At 35.3% G+C, this 17162-nt stretch overlaps 1 protein-coding gene across 1 annotated transcript in view; it reads right to left on the bottom strand.

Annotated features, from left to right (window-relative positions):
* Nucleotides 1–17162, bottom strand: part of LOC113383565 (potassium voltage-gated channel protein eag-like) — a 221038-nt gene that overhangs the window by 13302 nt on the left and 190574 nt on the right. Inside the window, exons 7-11 of the mRNA XM_026621822.1 lie at nucleotides 2362–2505; nucleotides 1995–2124; nucleotides 1713–1834; nucleotides 1054–1245; nucleotides 605–836 (exon numbers count right to left, since the gene is read on the bottom strand). Of these exons, the coding sequence (XP_026477607.1) occupies nucleotides 605–836; nucleotides 1054–1245; nucleotides 1713–1834; nucleotides 1995–2124; nucleotides 2362–2505 (820 nt within the window). The remainder of the gene's footprint in view (nucleotides 1–604; nucleotides 837–1053; nucleotides 1246–1712; nucleotides 1835–1994; nucleotides 2125–2361; nucleotides 2506–17162) is intronic.

Consider the following 17162-nt stretch of genomic DNA (forward strand, 5'->3'; position numbering starts at 1 on the left):
TTCTAATAATGATGTTAGGATATATCTCATCAATGCCCCACAATTGATATCAATGATATGAAAATAACAGAATTCCGCTTGAATGAGATCACAGATCTCACATATGACATCATATCATATGCGAAATCTGAGATCTCATCAGGTTGCCTGTTAACACTACTGATTGATAGCAAACTGGCCAAGGCGAGGATCTAATCCAGAACCAGTGATTGTTACTGGACTCACGTTCTTAGCAGAAGATGGTGTGTGTGTTTGGATACGATACAATACAGTTTGGAGAGCACGGATCTATTCTATTCTATTGATGGTAAGATGTATTGTTTAGGTTTTGGCCAAGAAAGTTCCAGACGCTTTGAAAATATGAGGCAAAAAGTGCAAAAAAATGGCAATTCAGTCTTTGAAAGAACGTGGTATCCGATTAGAATGATTACAGGAGCGTTTTACCTTGCACTTGACGGAGTTGAGGATTGAATACATTTTTGGAAAGCAGGTTCAAGGGTTTTGGACATGCAGAGAAAAAGCTCCAAAAACTGACATTTGATCATTGGACAAAAGCAGCTGCCCAATCAACTTACCTGAAATAAATAAAATAAATTTATCTCACCTGCTATGATCATCATGCATATGGTGAAAACTCGTTCGTTGTCAGTTTCTGCAGCAACGTTTCCGAATCCGACTGAAGTCATGCACGTCATTGTAAAATAAAGTGCAGTGACGTACATAGTTTTTCTCGAAGGGCCGTTTACTAACTCAGGGCCCCCGCTCTCGTTGGACCACACGTATGAGTAAGGAGATTGCGTCACATTGGCCAACTTCCACAACCATGAATATTGAACCTTAGTAAAAAAAAATTAAATCGTTCTAAAACATAGTTATTAATATATGCTATTTATTACTATTATCATTAATGGATGTAAATTTTTTTTATACATTTGTATTGGAATCCTATCATTTTCTCCTAGTGTTTACGATTATATCACTTAGCAGTTTTAGAATATAATTGCAGTGATGTTGGCAACAATCATTTCTAATAGTTATAATTCATTTATTTACCCCATTATCGGCATCCGATCTGCCAATGGAGTACCAGATACAAGCCAGCCAATGTGCTACCAGCATATAGAAGCAGAGCAGCAAAATCAACATAGCAGCACCATATTCCAAATATCTGTCCAGTTTTCGGACAACTCTTCCCAGTCGCAAAAGTCGGACTACTTTCAGGGCACTGAACAGCGAACCTATACCCTGCTTAGTGGAAATAATGTATTAAGTCGATTTTGTAATTACAATTATTTGGAGACACTTGTAGGAGACTATGTGGAATTGGGTTACATCCGATCCAACAATAAGTATTTAGATTTTTGTACATTTGTCAGGATATGTATTGTGTCATCTGGCGACTAATGTACCAGGTGAATTATTATAGGAGAATGTGACTATACCGTTTAGTTTAGACATCATACATGACATCTTAAAGAAGATGACTTTGATCTACTAAGTAGGTATATAACTATGTAGGACCAATCACAAATATAGTCATTATATTGATATTAGGCTGATTCTTTAATATTTACGAGACAGTAAATCTGTACTTGTACTAAATCCCACGAATTTATCAGCTCGATCCCAATAACCTATTATCGATATTCATCAACTTATTCTTTTATGATCTTCTAGTATAATGAATATTGTATGTTCTATTGTCTACTTACATCTTCATCATGATCAAATGCATTGAAGACATCGTATGGCAAGCAAGATAATAAGTCTATAACGAACCAGCTTTTCAAATAGTTCATTCTAATTATTTTTGGATCACTAACTACTTCACCTCCTGCAAAAATAATACAATTTTAATAAACATTATTAAAGGATTCAATTTCTATATAGGAGATAGGAAAGATAGTGATGGTTAAAACATACGGAACAACTCTGAGTAAAAAAATTAATAAATAGAAGGTAGATGTTGTGAACAATTAGTGTATATTACTTACCCGGGCCAACAAATGTGGTGTGAAAATTTAATACGATATCTATAAAAAATATAACATCGACTATGGAATCCACCACTAGTAATGAAACATCTTCTGATGTTTTGTTTTTGAAGGCTACGTTGTATGGTACCTAGAAAATTGATCAAATATGAATGCGCTCTTCTACAAAAAGTGGAAATGTGAAGAATTTTCAATATGACACAAATTTTGCCCATAAATTATTTAACAAATTTCAAACTTTGGTAAATGCATGTAAAGTTGTGCAAAATGTATTGCATAAACTGAAATAATTAAAATTAAATAAGAAAGTGAACCCTTTTAGATAATCATTTTCTTGTGGAAGTGATAAGATTTCATAATGTTTTACCATAATGGCTGTATAAAATGTAAGACATAAAATGATCCAGTCCCATATTGCTTTGAAGGCGCAGTAGTGTAACAATATATGAGGAGGTGTCTTTGGAGCTTCTTGTCGGTATTGAGGCATCACATCCGCACTCAAAGACATCATCTACAAACATAGAATTTGAAAAAAAAAACATTAATTAAAAATCGTTATTATTTGAATATATAAAATATTATTTTTCTCTAATAATCACAAAAAACAATAAAATAATACCAGTGCTAAGTGATTTTCCAGTCAGAAAATTTCGACTCTTAAATTTTTTATTTCAACAAATTTATAGCATTCTGTATTCTTTTTAAATCATTTTAAATTGTTGGACACCAAAAGTTGAAAACATATTTTGCCAAAAATGAGCGTTTTGCCGTCTTTTTCTCAAAAAAGGCTGCATATAAGCCGCTGCATTAGATGAAGTTAGCGTTGATTATCCGTTATCCGTGCTTTATCAGATCATTTATTACATATGTTTTATATCTTCTGTCCAAAGTCTGTGTATATTTTTTATTATCTGTCTTTGTACATTTTTGCAGCTTTGTGTTCCCATAAAGAATGAAAAAACTATCTTTATGAATAAATATTCCGTTAACATTCCATCATGTAATTCATTGCACAAACTGAGTCGCAGCTCATGCATCGTATTTATGATTTATCCGGATTTTTCTACCACGTAGCTAAATTTAAATAAAAATCTCTCGCTGCACGGATTATCTTTATAGTTGATTTTATAAGCCTTCAGGACAACGAAGGATTTGGAAATATATAAATATACTTTACAATATAATCTATTTAATAATAATTTTTTCAGCAATTATGTAAATGGTAAAATACAAAAAACATATAAAAACAAAAAAATATATCGCCTTTCCGATTCGGGTCCATGACTAAAAAGGTCCACCACCGATATCTCAAGAACAAGTAAAGTTAGGACTTTCTTAACAATAATATTTGAAAGTAGAGGGAAAAAATGTATAACCAACTCCCACCTTGATTTATACGACATTGCTGTCGGAAGATAAACGGCAATGTTTGAAAATCAATAACAAAAGTATTATGTGTAGTGGTTAGTTTTTTTTGTTGTGAGCACTGTTGTTTAGTTTAGGAAACCCTAATATAATTTAAGTATACCTTATATAATTGTTGTATAAAAATTGTTATTTTTAAGGTAGATTCAACAGTTTTTATTCATATAACCTCTATAAAAGCTTACGTGTGGGTAGGATAAAAAGGACCAAATAAACCTTCACCTTTGCAAAAATGTAAATAATAAACTAGTGGCATTGTGCTTCGGGACATATTGCTGGAACTTTCCGTTCCGTAATAAAACATATTAAATGTTTTCAAATAGATTATTACAAATACTGTAACTTTCGTTATTCGTATTTTATAGACAAAATAGAAAATAGAAGAGCTTATGAATTGGACGAAGACATTTACATAGAACTAAATGAAGGGGAATTAGAACGAATGATCTTGTCTCATATTTCTAATAACAATTTAAATTGAATTGCTAAGTTAAAATTATTCATTTCAAGTATATAAGTGGGCTTTAGATTATTAGCTAGAATTAAATTTAATATCCAAATTATTTTTGATATTCAAAAAAAATATTTCTTGGAAGTAAAAATAAAATTTAAATAGAGAAAAAAATGTTTGCGTTTCCCAAAAACAATCGTTTCGTCAATACAAGCAAAAGGTCTTCATTCTCTAGAAAATTACCATCTTTTGCACATTTAGCTCTTAATCTCCAAAACGGCTAAACCTGCCTTTGCCAAAAACTAATCAACACTGCTCCGCATCAGTAGGAATCGGATGCTTTTTCAATCATTCAAATCGGATGCTCCGTATTGTCAAAAACTCTATTTCTATTTTCTGCACTCTTTGCTTAGTAGCTCTGAAGCCGCTGGACCAACTTTTGCCAAAAACTAATCAGTACGTCTCTTTATCAATAGGAATCGAATCGTTTTTGAATAATTCAAATCATACATACTACAGGCACCTATACACAGACACACACATCAATTTTTTCTCAGATATGAAGTGAAATCTCTCAAACATGAAGATATGCAAAAAAAAATTCTATTTTTTGCCAAATACTATAACTTTTATTATGGGAAATTAATGAAATAGTAAATTAAATTGAGAAAAGCAATTTTATAACAGATAAGTTAAATTATTACTTATTCTAAGTATGCTGATGATTATTTCTGACGAAATACTAGGGTCAAAGATTGTGTACAGTGTTCTCTCTGCAAAAAATGTACCCATAAAATTTATATTTCGCATTGGTTGAATAATAAAGCTATTATTTCCTAATATTCCTTTAAAATTAAAAATAAGACATTGTGTCTGTTTGCCCGATGGCTGTCCCTTTCTAACCTGCCGATGGGGTAAAAAGAACCAGGTGACAAATTTTTGGAAAACATAAAATAAACATATGATAAATTAGCTGACCTCTATTAATTCTTGTAGCTCTCCTACAAGTGAGAACTGAACATAATCAGATAGTTGTTTGTTTGTTATATGTGTTATTTGCTGTGATATATTATATATATATATATATATATATATATATATATATATATATATATATATAATTGGTTTGGTTTTCACAATATATTTGCCCAATGTCAAATTTGGATCTTTGTGCCTCGCTTTATCCTATATGTATATATGTATATTAAGGTGGTCCTTATTATGGACGTTTTCGAATTTTCTTGCTCCCAAGGGCTCAAATGGTTTCAAATTGATAAAAATCAATTCTCTGAAAGTTTTAGCTCTAAATATTAACTTTTAGATAGAGCGCAATTCAATCAAAGTTCTGTATGGAATTAGCATGAAAAAATTTTGAAATTAAAAAAAATAATTTTAGGTATAACTTAGCGACAAATGAATTAAGTGAAAATTTGTGTCATTTTTTATTGAAAATTCCACGCTCTGCAAAATTTTTGAAATTTTTTTTATGCTATTTCCATACAAAACTTTGATTGAATTGCGCTCTATCTAAAAGACAATATTAAGAGCTAAAATTTTCAGAGAATTGTTTTTTATTAATTTGGAACCATTTGAGCCCTTGGGAGCAAGAAAATTTGAAAATGTCCATATTAAGAACCACTCTAATGCATATACATAGATATGTATAAATATATAGTTTGGCATTTGTGCCCGTGTAGTGTTATGTGTGGTAGATTCGCGTGAGCTAGACTCGAACTAGAATCTATTCGGTGAATAATCGATGAGGCTCCTATCGTTGGGCGCTTTTAAATCTTTTATAGCATCCGATCGTATCGTCTTCGCAAAATGGGAAAAAGCGAAAAAGCGAAAATACTTTTGCATCTACGCCATCGGCCGAAAAAATCTTCGCCAGGTGTACCTATTCAATAATTTACCAATCGCTACTTCCCCGAAAATAAAGCAAAACGAGAACAGATTGCAATCTTATTGCAGACCATTTATTTTTAGATCGTCTACAAAGAGCTTTTTAAATGTTTTAGGATTATGGAAAAAGATTTGCATGCAATTTTGTTTTTATGTTTTGTTGTATTAGGGCGAGGGAATTTGCGAATCTATATCGGGAAAAATGTGTAATTGATATATTGAGTTCTCCAAGATCATATATAGTAATCAAATGTGAATGAATAAATAATAGATTATATTTATCCAAAGAACAGTGATGTGGTGATAGGTTATCAAAATTGTGTAAGAATTTTACTTTTTATTTAACAAAAATTTCAATTACATGAAGCATCGATAAATTGTTCTAATTTTAAGTGAAATTGATATTACAAAAACTTCATATTTAATATTATCATAGATTGAGAAAGGAGAATTATTTGTGCAAATGACAGAAATGATCTATATATAAGGTGCGATTTTCAAATCCATATTAATTCTAATTGGATAGATAGAATTATGAATGTAAAATAAAATCCTTCACTCATTTAATTGTGAATGGCAACGTGTTAAAATTCAATTATTGTGAATAAAATATGAGTGGAATAAAAAATACAATTTCGTAGCACTGATAATATAAAGATGCCTGTATTGGAAAAATAATGAAATAATTACGAATTGAGAAGCATTCATTCATTGATTATCATAGTATAATAAGAAGCGAGGCAAAAAGGTCCAATTTGACTTTGAGCAATTATATTGTGAAAATCAAACCGATTAACATATATCACAACCAATAAGACATAAACAAACCACAATCTGACTGTGTTCAGTAGAACTTTCAGATAATTCATCATAAATTCAACAGAAACGTTTTATTTGGTGTTTTTCAAAATTTTGCCATCAGGTCCTTTTTACCCCATAGGCGAAAAATGTAGCGGCCAAAGGACATTAGGTTCAATGTCTTAATTTAAAATTTTAAAGGAATTTTACGAAATAACTACTACATTTTTCAACCAATGTAAAATACAAATTTCATGGGTACATTTTTTTGCACTGATAACACTGTATATAACCTTGATCTGGTATTTCTTCAGAACTATTCATCAGCAGCGTTGAATTAACTATTTATTTAATTTCTCTCTTGTTAAATCGCCTTTTACAACGTTACTTTTTAATTTACTATTTTTTTAGTTTTACACCTTTTCCAGGTTAAAGGTTCAGTTGTTTTTTTTATCCCACTTAAGTGCGAGCTTTTATTGAGGTTATGTAAAAATACTGTTGAATTTAACATGAAAATAACAAGGTACATCTAATAAATGAATTAAATAACGTATACTTGAAAATTATGTTAAGGTCTCATAACCTATACAACAGTGCTCACAACCAAAAAAGTAATAACGAAAAAAATAACTTTTGTTATCGATTTTCAAACATTTTCATTTATCTCCCGGTAGCAACATCGTAAGAATCAATCATCATCGTATTGTTGTTAAAAAATCCTTAAATTTGCTTAGGGCGGTAAATTCTTTTATCTGGGGTAAAACGTTCCTCTTTACCCTATTTTTTTTAAAAACTACCTTTTTAATATTCTTCTAACTTTTTATACAATATTAACATGTGATATTAAATTTAATTAAATATTACCTAATTATGTTGAAGTATTACTTGACAAAAACAACTTGACATTTTTTTTTAAATTTATTTAATTAATTTAACTTACTTCTAATTTAAAATATTTACTAAATTTAAAATACTTTACTTTAATTTAACCCTAATACTACCCTAATACATCTAGTAAATATTTAAACTATCGCATTAACAAACAAAATTTTGTACATTTTGACAAAAATTATTGATGTCTTTAATACTACCTGATTGAAATAGCAATAAAAATTTATAATTTAATTCAATAACACCCAATAAAATATCGCATACTCTATTCTTAGAATTTAATAAAAATATCCTCTACAAATTGTAACATTATTTCATTACGCCGTAAAGACTTGATCTAGTTATTCCAGCATACTTCGTCTTTAGAAAACTAAAATAAAAATACCAAGTAAATGTCACCGTCTTTTTGTCTAATGTTTTTATGTCACAATACATGGCAAGTATGATATAAGCAAAAGCTTCTGGAGCATGACTTCAAGAAATCTGAAAAGATTACAAGGAAACCGAGAAGGGTTTTCGACTAACCATGAGGCAGATTTCTCTTGTAAAGAATTGAGTCGTATATACGCGGAATAAATTGAATACGGATATACACACACACACATATATATATATATATATATATATATATATATATATATATATATACGTCAAATGAAAGTCCGTGTGTTCGAAATTGTTGGCAAAATATTATATAATATACAATTTATGTTGAACTAATTAATGTAATGAATTATTTATTTATTTATTTATTTATTTTAGTTATACAAAGTGTTTAAGGGAAATTAGAAAAAAAATTAAAAAAATATTTTACATATTATAAAATTCACTGAAAGTAAGAACAGTTGGCTAGAGCTATTATGGGAAATTAGAAAGCAATAATGAAATAATTGTTTAAATGTAATATATTTATTATTGGTGTTTAAAAAAGCACAATTTTCGTGTGAAAGTGGCGTACATGTTTATCAAGTTTGCTTTTTTATGTTCTTTCTGGTGCATTCTAATTGTTAAGTACATTTTACCACAGACCAAACACATTTTAGAAGACATTTTACTTCTTATTAGATTTTGTCTGCTACTAACATTTTTAAAACGCGTATTTTTATCCTCTTTTAGGTAAAAAAACACGAGCGATCAAACATCACGTGAATCCAAGTAACTGTAAAATTTAAGCGATCGAGAGCATTCGACTATTCTCGGTAAAGCTCGTGTTCGTATTTGACATATCTCGGCCGCGAAATTACCCTCATATGCCCTCATACCATAGAACATGTTTTGACACTTTTTATGCGCTCAACTAGCAGTTCATGAATTGTATAAGGTCTATGGTGTATATATGTAAGTATCTGTCCGCTTCCGTCAGAAACTTACTTCTGGCAAAAAATATCTGGCAAAGACTTCTGGCAGAAACTTCTGGCAATGACTTCTAGCAGAAACTTCTGGCAAAGACGTTTCTGCTAGAAGTCTTTGCCAGAAGTCTCTGCCAGAAGTTTCTGCTAGAAGTGTCTGCCAGAAGTTTCTGCCAGAAGTTTCTGCTAGAAGTTGCTGCCAGAAGTTTCTGCCAGAAGTGTCTGCCAGAAGTGTCTGCCAGAAGTCTCTGCCAGAAGTTTCTGCCAGAAGTTTCTGCTAGAAGTCTCTGCCAGAAGTCTCTGCCAGAAGTCTTTGCCAGAAGTGTCTGCCAGAAGTGTCTGCCAGAAGTCTCTGCCAGAAGTTTCTGCTAGAAGTCTCTGCCAGAAGTCTCTGCCAGAAGTCTTTGCCAGAAGTTTCTGCCAAAAGTTTCTGCTAGAAGTCTTTGCCAGAAGTCTCTGCCAGAAGTTTCTGCTAGAAGTCTTTGCCAGAAGTTTCTGCTAGAAGTCTTTGCCAGAAGTCTCTGCCAGAAGTCTCTGCCAGAAGTCTCTGCCAGAAGTCTCTGCCAGAAGTCTCTGCCAGAAGTCTCTGCCAGAAGTTTCTGCCAGAAGTTTCTGCCAGAAGTTTCTGCTAGAAGTCTTTGCCAGAAGTTTCTGCTAGAAGTCTCTGCCAGAAGTCTCTGCCAGAAGTCTCTGCTAGAAGTCTCTGCCAGAAGTCTTTGCCAGAAGTCTCTGCCAGAAGTCTCTGCCAGTCTTTGCCAGAAGTTTCTGCTAGAAGTCTCTGCCAGAAGTCTCTGCCAGAAGTTTCTGCCAGAAGTCTCTGCCAGAAGTCGCTGCTAGAAGTTTCTGCCAGAAGTCTCTGCCAGAAGTCTCTGCCAGAAGTCTCTGCCAGAAGTCTCTGCTAGAAGTCTCTGCCAGAAGTCTCTGCCAGAAGTCTTTGCCAGAAGTCTTTGCCAGAAGTCTTTGCCAGAAGTCTTCGCCAGAAGTCTATGCCAGAAGTTTCTGCCAGAAGTTTCTGCTAGAAGCCTTTGCCAGAAGTCTCTGCCAGAAGTTTCTGCTAGAAGTCTTTGCCAGAAGTCTCTGCCAGAAGTTTCTGCCAGAAGTCTCTGCCAGAAGTCTCTGCCAGAAGTTTCTGCTAGAAGTCTTTGCCAGAAGTTTCTGCTAGAAGTTTCTGCTAGAAGTCTTTGCCAGAAGTCTCTGCCAGAAGTTTCTGCCAGAAGTCTCTGCCAGAAGTTTCTGCTAGAAGTCTTTGCCAGAAGTTTCTGCTAGAAGTCCTTGCCAGAAGTCTCTGCCAGAAGTTTCTGCCAGAAGTCTCTGCCAGAAGTTTCTGCTAGAAGTCTCTGCCAGAAGTTTCTGCCAGAAGTCTTTGCCAGATGTTTCTGCTAGAAGTCTTTGCCAGAAGTCTCTGCCAGAAGTCTCTGCTAGAAGTCTCTGCCAGAAGTCTCTGCTAGAAGTTTCTGCCAGAAGTTTCTGCTAGAAGTCTCTGCCAGAAGTCTCTGCCAGAAGTCTTTGCCAGAAGTGTCTGCCAGAAGTGTCTGCCAGAAGTCTCTGCCAGAAGTTTCTGCTAGAAGTCTCTGCCAGAAGTCTCTGCCAGAAGTCTTTGCCAGAAGTTTCTGCCAAAAGTTTCTGCTAGAAGTCTTTGCCAGAAGTCTCTGCCAGAAGTTTCTGCTAGAAGTCTTTGCCAGAAGTTTCTGCTAGAAGTCTTTGCCAGAAGTCTCTGCCAGAAGTCTCTGCCAGAAGTCTCTGCCAGAAGTCTCTGCCAGAAGTCTCTGCCAGAAGTCTCTGCCAGAAGTTTCTGCCAGAAGTTTCTGCCAGAAGTTTTTGCCAGAAGTTTCTGCTAGAAGTCTTTGCCAGAAGTTTCTGCTAGAAGTCTCTGCCAGAAGTCTCTGCCAGAAGTCTCTGCTAGAAGTCTCTGCCAGAAGTCTTTGCCAGAAGTCTCTGCCAGAAGTCTCTGCCAGTCTTTGCCAGAAGTTTCTGCTAGAAGTCTCTGCCAGAAGTCTCTGCCAGAAGTTTCTGCCAGAAGTCTCTGCCAGAAGTCGCTGCTAGAAGTTTCTGCCAGAAGTCTCTGCCAGAAGTCTCTGCCAGAAGTCTCTGCCAGAAGTCTCTGCTAGAAGTCTCTGCCAGAAGTCTCTGCTAGAAGTCTTTGCCAGAAGTCTTTGCCAGAAGTCTTTGCCAGAAGTCTTCGCCAGAAGTCTATGCCAGAAGTTTCTGCCAGAAGTTTCTGCTAGAAGCCTTTGCCAGAAGTCTCTGCCAGAAGTTTCTGCTAGAAGTCTTTGCCAGAAGTCTCTGCCAGAAGTTTCTGCCAGAAGTCTCTGCCAGAAGTCTCTGCCAGAAGTTTCTGCTAGAAGTCTTTGCCAGAAGTTTCTGCTAGAAGTTTCTGCTAGAAGTCTTTGCCAGAAGTCTCTGCCAGAAGTTTCTGCCAGAAGTCTCTGCCAGAAGTTTCTGCTAGAAGTCTTTGCCAGAAGTTTCTGCTAGAAGTCCTTGCCAGAAGTCTCTGCCAGAAGTTTCTGCCAGAAGTTTCTGCCAGAAGTCTCTGCCAGAAGTTTCTGCTAGAAGTCTCTGCCAGAAGTTTCTGCCAGAAGTCTTTGCCAGATGTTTCTGCTAGAAGTCTTTGCCAGAAGTCTCTGCCAGAAGTCTCTGCCAGAAGTCTCTGCCAGAAGTCTCTGCCAGAAGTCTCTGCCAGAAGTCTCTGCCAGAAGTCTCTGCTAGAAGTCTCTGCCAGAAGTCTCTGCCAGAAGTCTCTGCCAGAAGTCTCTGCCAGAAGTCTATGCGAGAAGTCTCTGCCAGAAGTCTCTGCCAGAAGTCTCTGCCAGAAGTCTCTGCCAGAAGTCTCTGCCAGAAGTCTCTGCCAGAAGTCTCTGCCAGAAGTCTCTGCCAGAAGTCTTTGCCAGAAGTTTCTGCCAGAAGTTTCTGCCAGAAGTTTCTGCTAGAAGTCTTTGCCAGAAGTCTCTGCCAGAAGTCTCTGCCAGAAGTTTCTGCTAGAAGTTTCTGCTAGAAACCTTTGCCAGAAGTCTCTGCCAGAAGTCTCTGCCAGAAGTTTCTGCCAGAAGTTTCTGCTAGAAGTCTTTGCCAGAAGTTTCTGCCACAAGCTTCTGCTAGAAGTCTTTGCCAGAAGTTTCTGCTAGAAGTCTTTGCCAGAAGTTTCTGCTAGAAGTCTTTGCCAGAAGTCTCTGCCAGAAGTCTCTGCTAGAAATTTCTGCTAGAAGTCTTTGCCAGAAGTCTCTGCCAGAAGTTTCTGCCAGAAGTCTCTGCCATAAGTCTCTGCCAGAAGTCTCTGCCAGAAGTCTCTGCCAGAAGTCTCTGCTAGAAGTCTCTGCTAGAAGTCTCTGCCAGAAGTTTCTGCTAGAAGTCTTTGCCAGAAGTCTTTGCCAGAAGTCTCTGCCAGAAGTCTTCTGCCAGAAGTTTCTGCTAGAAGTCTCTGCTAGAAGTCTTTGCCAGAAGTCTCTGCCAGAAGTCTCTGCCAGAAGTCTCTGCCAGAAGTTTCTGCTAGAAGTCTTCGCCAGAAGTTTCTGCTAGAAGTCTTTGCCAGAAGTCTCTGCAAGAAGTTTCTGCCAGAAGTCTCTGCCAGAAGTTTCTGCTAGAAGTCTTTGCCAGAAGTTTCTGCTAGAAGTCTCTGCCAGAAGTCTCTGCCATAGTCTCTGCCAGAAGTCTCTGCCATAAGTCTCTGCCAGAAGTCTCTGCTAGAAGTCTTCGCCAGAAGTCTTTGCCAGAAGTCTCTGCCAGAAGTTTCTGCAAGAAGTTTCTACCAGAAGTCTCTGCCAGAAGTTTCTGCTAGAAGTCTTTGCCAGAAGTTTCTGCTAGAAGTCTTTGCCAGAAGTCTCTGCCAGAAGTCTCTGCCAGAAGTTTCTGCCAGAAGTCTCTGCCAGAAGTTTCTGCCAGAAGTTTCTGCCAGAAGTCTCTGCCAGAAGTTTCTGCTAGAAGTCTTTGCCAGAAGTTTCTGCTAGAAGTCTCTGCCAGAAGTTTCTGGCAAAGACTTCTAGCAGAAACTTCTGGCAGAGACTTCTGGCAGAGACTTCTGGCAGAGACTTCTGGCAGAGACTTCTGGCAGAGACTTCTGGCAGAAACTTCTGGCAAAGACTTCTAGCAGAAACTTATGGCAGAGACTTCTAGCAGAAACTTCTGGCAGAGACTTCTGGCAGAAACTTCTGGCAAAGACTTCTAGCAGAAGCTCCTGGCAGAAACTTCTGGCAGAGACTTCTGGCAGAAACTTCTGGCAGAAACTTCTAGCAGAAACTTCTGGCAAAGACTTCTAGCAGAAACTTCTGGCAAAGACTTTTAGCAGAAACTTCTGGCAAAGACTTCTGGCAGAAACTTCTGGCAAAGACTTCTAGCAGAAACTTCTGGCAGAGACTTCTGGCAGAAACTTCTGGCAGAAACTTCTGGCAGAGACTTCTGGCAAAGACTTCTAGCAGAGGCTTCTGGCAAAGACTTCTAGCAGAAACTTCTGGCAGAGACTTCTAGCAAAGACTTCTAGCAGAAACTTCTGGCAAAGACTTCTGGCAAAGACTTCTAGCAGAAGCTTCTGGCAGAAACTTTTGGCAAAGACTTCTAGCAGAAACTTCTGGCAAAGACTTCTGGCAGAAACTTCTGGCAGAGACTTCTGGCAAAGACTTCTAGCAGAAACTTCTGCCAAAGACTTCTAGCAGAAACTTCTGGCAAAGACTTCTAGAAGAAACTTCTGGCAGAGACTTCTGGCAGAAACTTCTGGCAGAGACTTCTGGCAGAAACTTCTGGCAGAGACTTCTGGCAAAGACTTCTGGCAAAGACTTCTGGCAGAAATTTCTGGCAAAGACTTCCAGCAGAAACTTCTGGCAAAGACTTCTGGCAAAGACTTCTGGCAAAGACTTCTAGCAGAGACTTCTGGCAGAGACTTCTGGCAGAAACTTCTGGCAAAGACTTCTAGCAGAAACTTATGGCAGAGACTTCTAGCAGAAACTTCTGGCAGAGACTTCTGGCAGAAACTTCTGGCAAAGACTTCTAGCAGAAGCTTCTGGCAGAAACTTCTGGCAGAGACTTCTGGCAGAAACTTCTGGCAGAAACTTCTAGCAGAAACTTCTGGCAAAGACTTCTAGCAGAAACTTCTGGCAAAGACTTTTAGCAGAAACTTCTGGCAAAGACTTCTGGCAGAAACTTCTGGCAAAGACTTCTAGCAGAAACTTCTGGCAAAGACTTCTAGCAGAAACTTCTGGCAGAGACTTCTGGCAAAAACTTCTAGCAGAGACTTCTAGCAGAAGCTTCTGGCAGAAACTTCTGGCACAGACTTCTAGCAGAAACTTCTGGCAGAGACTTCTGGCAGAAACTTCTGGCAGAGACTTCTGGCAAAGACTTCTAGCAGAAACTTCTGGCAGAAACTTCTGGCAGAAACTTCTGGCAAAAACTTCTGGCAAAAACTTCTGTCTATTTGCGTGTATGTGTATGTTTGTGTAAAGGTGCGTCCACACCTAACGTACGAACACGAACGTACATGATGAATAATATGCGCAGATTGAAAATTTCAAACAAAAGCGAACCACGCGCATGTCAAACGCCATGCTCCATTAGTTCAGTTCTTATTTCACTAAAAGTGTAACAATATTAATATATGAACTAACTCACTTTTCTTGTGCATATTTCAACTCGAGTCTTGTCACTGATCTTAAAGCACTTATGCCAAGCAGTCAGAAACTTGATTTAGCTCATTTTTTGGTAATTTTCGTAAATTGGAATATAAAAGTTTGAAATAATTAGTGAAAGGCTACTGGAACCGAAAGCATTGTTGCATTCCGCAACATTCTCTTTCATAATGTTTTTGTTAGTTTTATATGAAGTTCATTGCATATATAATTTTTAGATTATAATGGGTAGTTGTAATTTTATTATAAAGAAATGAGAAAAATTCAAATTCAAGCTAATCTTTTTAAAAAGTCAAGTCAATCCGGCAGAAAAATCATAAATCCGGCACCAGGAAAGCAAAGTTGAAAACTAAAACCGTCCTGGCTAAACCGGGTTAACTTATTATTCTAAATCTAAAAAGCATTTTTTTGTGAGATGTTTTACCGATACTATACTACATTACATTATAATCACCAAACTTTTCAAATTGCCCCCCTGAAATTACAAATTGCCCCCCGGTGGTGCGTGCGCCCCACGTTGGGAAACACTGCTTTAGAGGGTCCCCCATACAAAAGTTGCATTATTTTGAGTACTCCAACATGAGAAAAATCTGCGATTTATTTTTATTATAAAATTTATTTAATCATAAAACATTGTAAATAAAACTATGTAAAACTCATAAACTATAGTTTGAAGTCTTTTTTAGTTTCAAGTCTGGAAAATTTTGCACGGCTCTCTAATATCGTCGCCGTAACAGCCTCTAGCTAGCATAGAAGCGCACAGGCAAAATGCATTGGAAAAATTGAAACAAAGAAGAATTTTAATAAATTTTTTTTGTAAAAAAGTTTTTTGTGGGTGTTTGAATTAATATTTGAAAAAAAAATGTATAAAAAACATTTTTTGCTGAGTAAAATACCAAAAACGTTGATTTTTTGCAATATTTGTATGGGAGACCTCTAAGGGTAGGTCCCAGGGTGTGAACAATAGGCATGGGTGGATCGGTCTTCCAAAGTTAGAGCACTCTGAATGTATTAAAACGTAATTTTTCAAAATTCAATCCCTATCTTGAGTCAATGCACGGGACATCAGAATTCATTTTAGAGGTATGGTTTCTTCAGCAAAGTATCTTATTTTTATTCCTAGAATCCGAAAATTATATGTGCCTAAGCGACTTTTAAATCGACCCGCCCTAATATATATGTGTATACAAAGTTGTATAAATTGGTAGATTTGTGGATATGTAAGAGAATGAAATCATGATACCTATCTTAAATACACATAGATATGTGTTCAAGAATAAATTGCTAATTATATAGGTTTACAAATTTTTATAGGACAAAGGTTCAATTTGAGTTTGAGCAATTATATTGTGAAAACCAAACCAATTATATCACAATAAAAAACACATATCAACAAAACAACAATCTGACTATGTTAAGTAAAACTCCCAGCCAATTCAACATTGTAGAATGTTCCTTTTTTGCTGATTTTAAATGAAATTGTCATCTGGTTCCTTTTTACTCCAAAACAGATCCTATGTCTTACTTTTACTAACTTTATAATATTGTTGACTGAAAAAAGAATATATGGTGCCATATATACCTATATATTAATTCCAACAAGATAATAATATTAGTGGTGTATGGCATCGTGCCTTAAGGCAAATTGCTGGAATTTCCCGTACCAAAAATTAAATTAAAAAAAAATTAAGTATGTTTAAACTTAAAAAAAAATATTTTTGTGAAATTTTAAATTTTTGAAAAAAAAATTTACGAAACCCATGTCATTCAACCCAATCATTATTCAACCCATATAAAATATTAATTTAATGGGTACATTTTTCATAGAGATTACACTGTATAACAACTCGTCAAAAATAATCATCAGCAGAGTTGGAATAACTTTTTATCTGTCTTATAACATTGTTTTCGTTAACTTCATTTACTTTTTTTTGTTGTTTACACCTTTTCCAGGGTAAAGTTTCAGTTGGTCCTTTTTACCCCACCCGCGTGTAAGCTTTTATAAAGGTTATATAATAAAAAAGTTGAATCTAACTTAAAATTAACCATTCATCTTATAGTAACGTATACGTAAACATTATATTAAGGTCTCGTAAACTAAACAACAGTGCTCACAACAAAAAAAAACATATAACTACCGGTGATGGCCGGTTATACATATTTTTTTCTCTACTATTAAATATTTCTCTTAATTTTTTTTAACTTTACTTGTTTTTTAGATATCGATTGTGGATCTTTTTACCAGCGTATCCTAAATCTCTTGTACTTTGTACTATTTTTGTCATCATACCTATTATTATTCTGATATAATTTTATCATTACTTTTATTATTATTATTATTACTTTTCATTTGAAACTTTAAATGACTTGAAGCGTCGACAAAGCATAAAATTAGCAAACTGAATTTTGTGGTGAAAACAAACAAATTGGAAACTCAGTTAATGTGAAATTTTTAATTTTGAAATAAGTAGTTGAAAATTCTATACACAATTCTTATTGATTATGTCGATTATTTTCACGAATAGATAGGGTAAATGCTTTAGGAAAAATGCCACTTACTATTAAAATTTTCAATTATGACTATTACTCGAAATTTATTTAGTTTTAGTTGTAATAAAAATACTAATTAAATAAAGATATAAAGCTGTGTGAATTGAAAAGCATGAATTGTCTTGTTTCAGATGCGAAAACATTCATAATTTAAAGGCAATTATGAGGATGAAATGGATATTCTTCATAATTT

The sequence above is a fragment of the Ctenocephalides felis genome, unplaced genomic scaffold (assembly GCF_003426905.1).
Source record: "Ctenocephalides felis isolate EL2017-DRISC unplaced genomic scaffold, ASM342690v1 CF-g0.4_SCAFFOLD_03570, whole genome shotgun sequence".
NCBI lineage: Eukaryota > Metazoa > Arthropoda > Insecta > Siphonaptera > Pulicidae > Ctenocephalides > Ctenocephalides felis.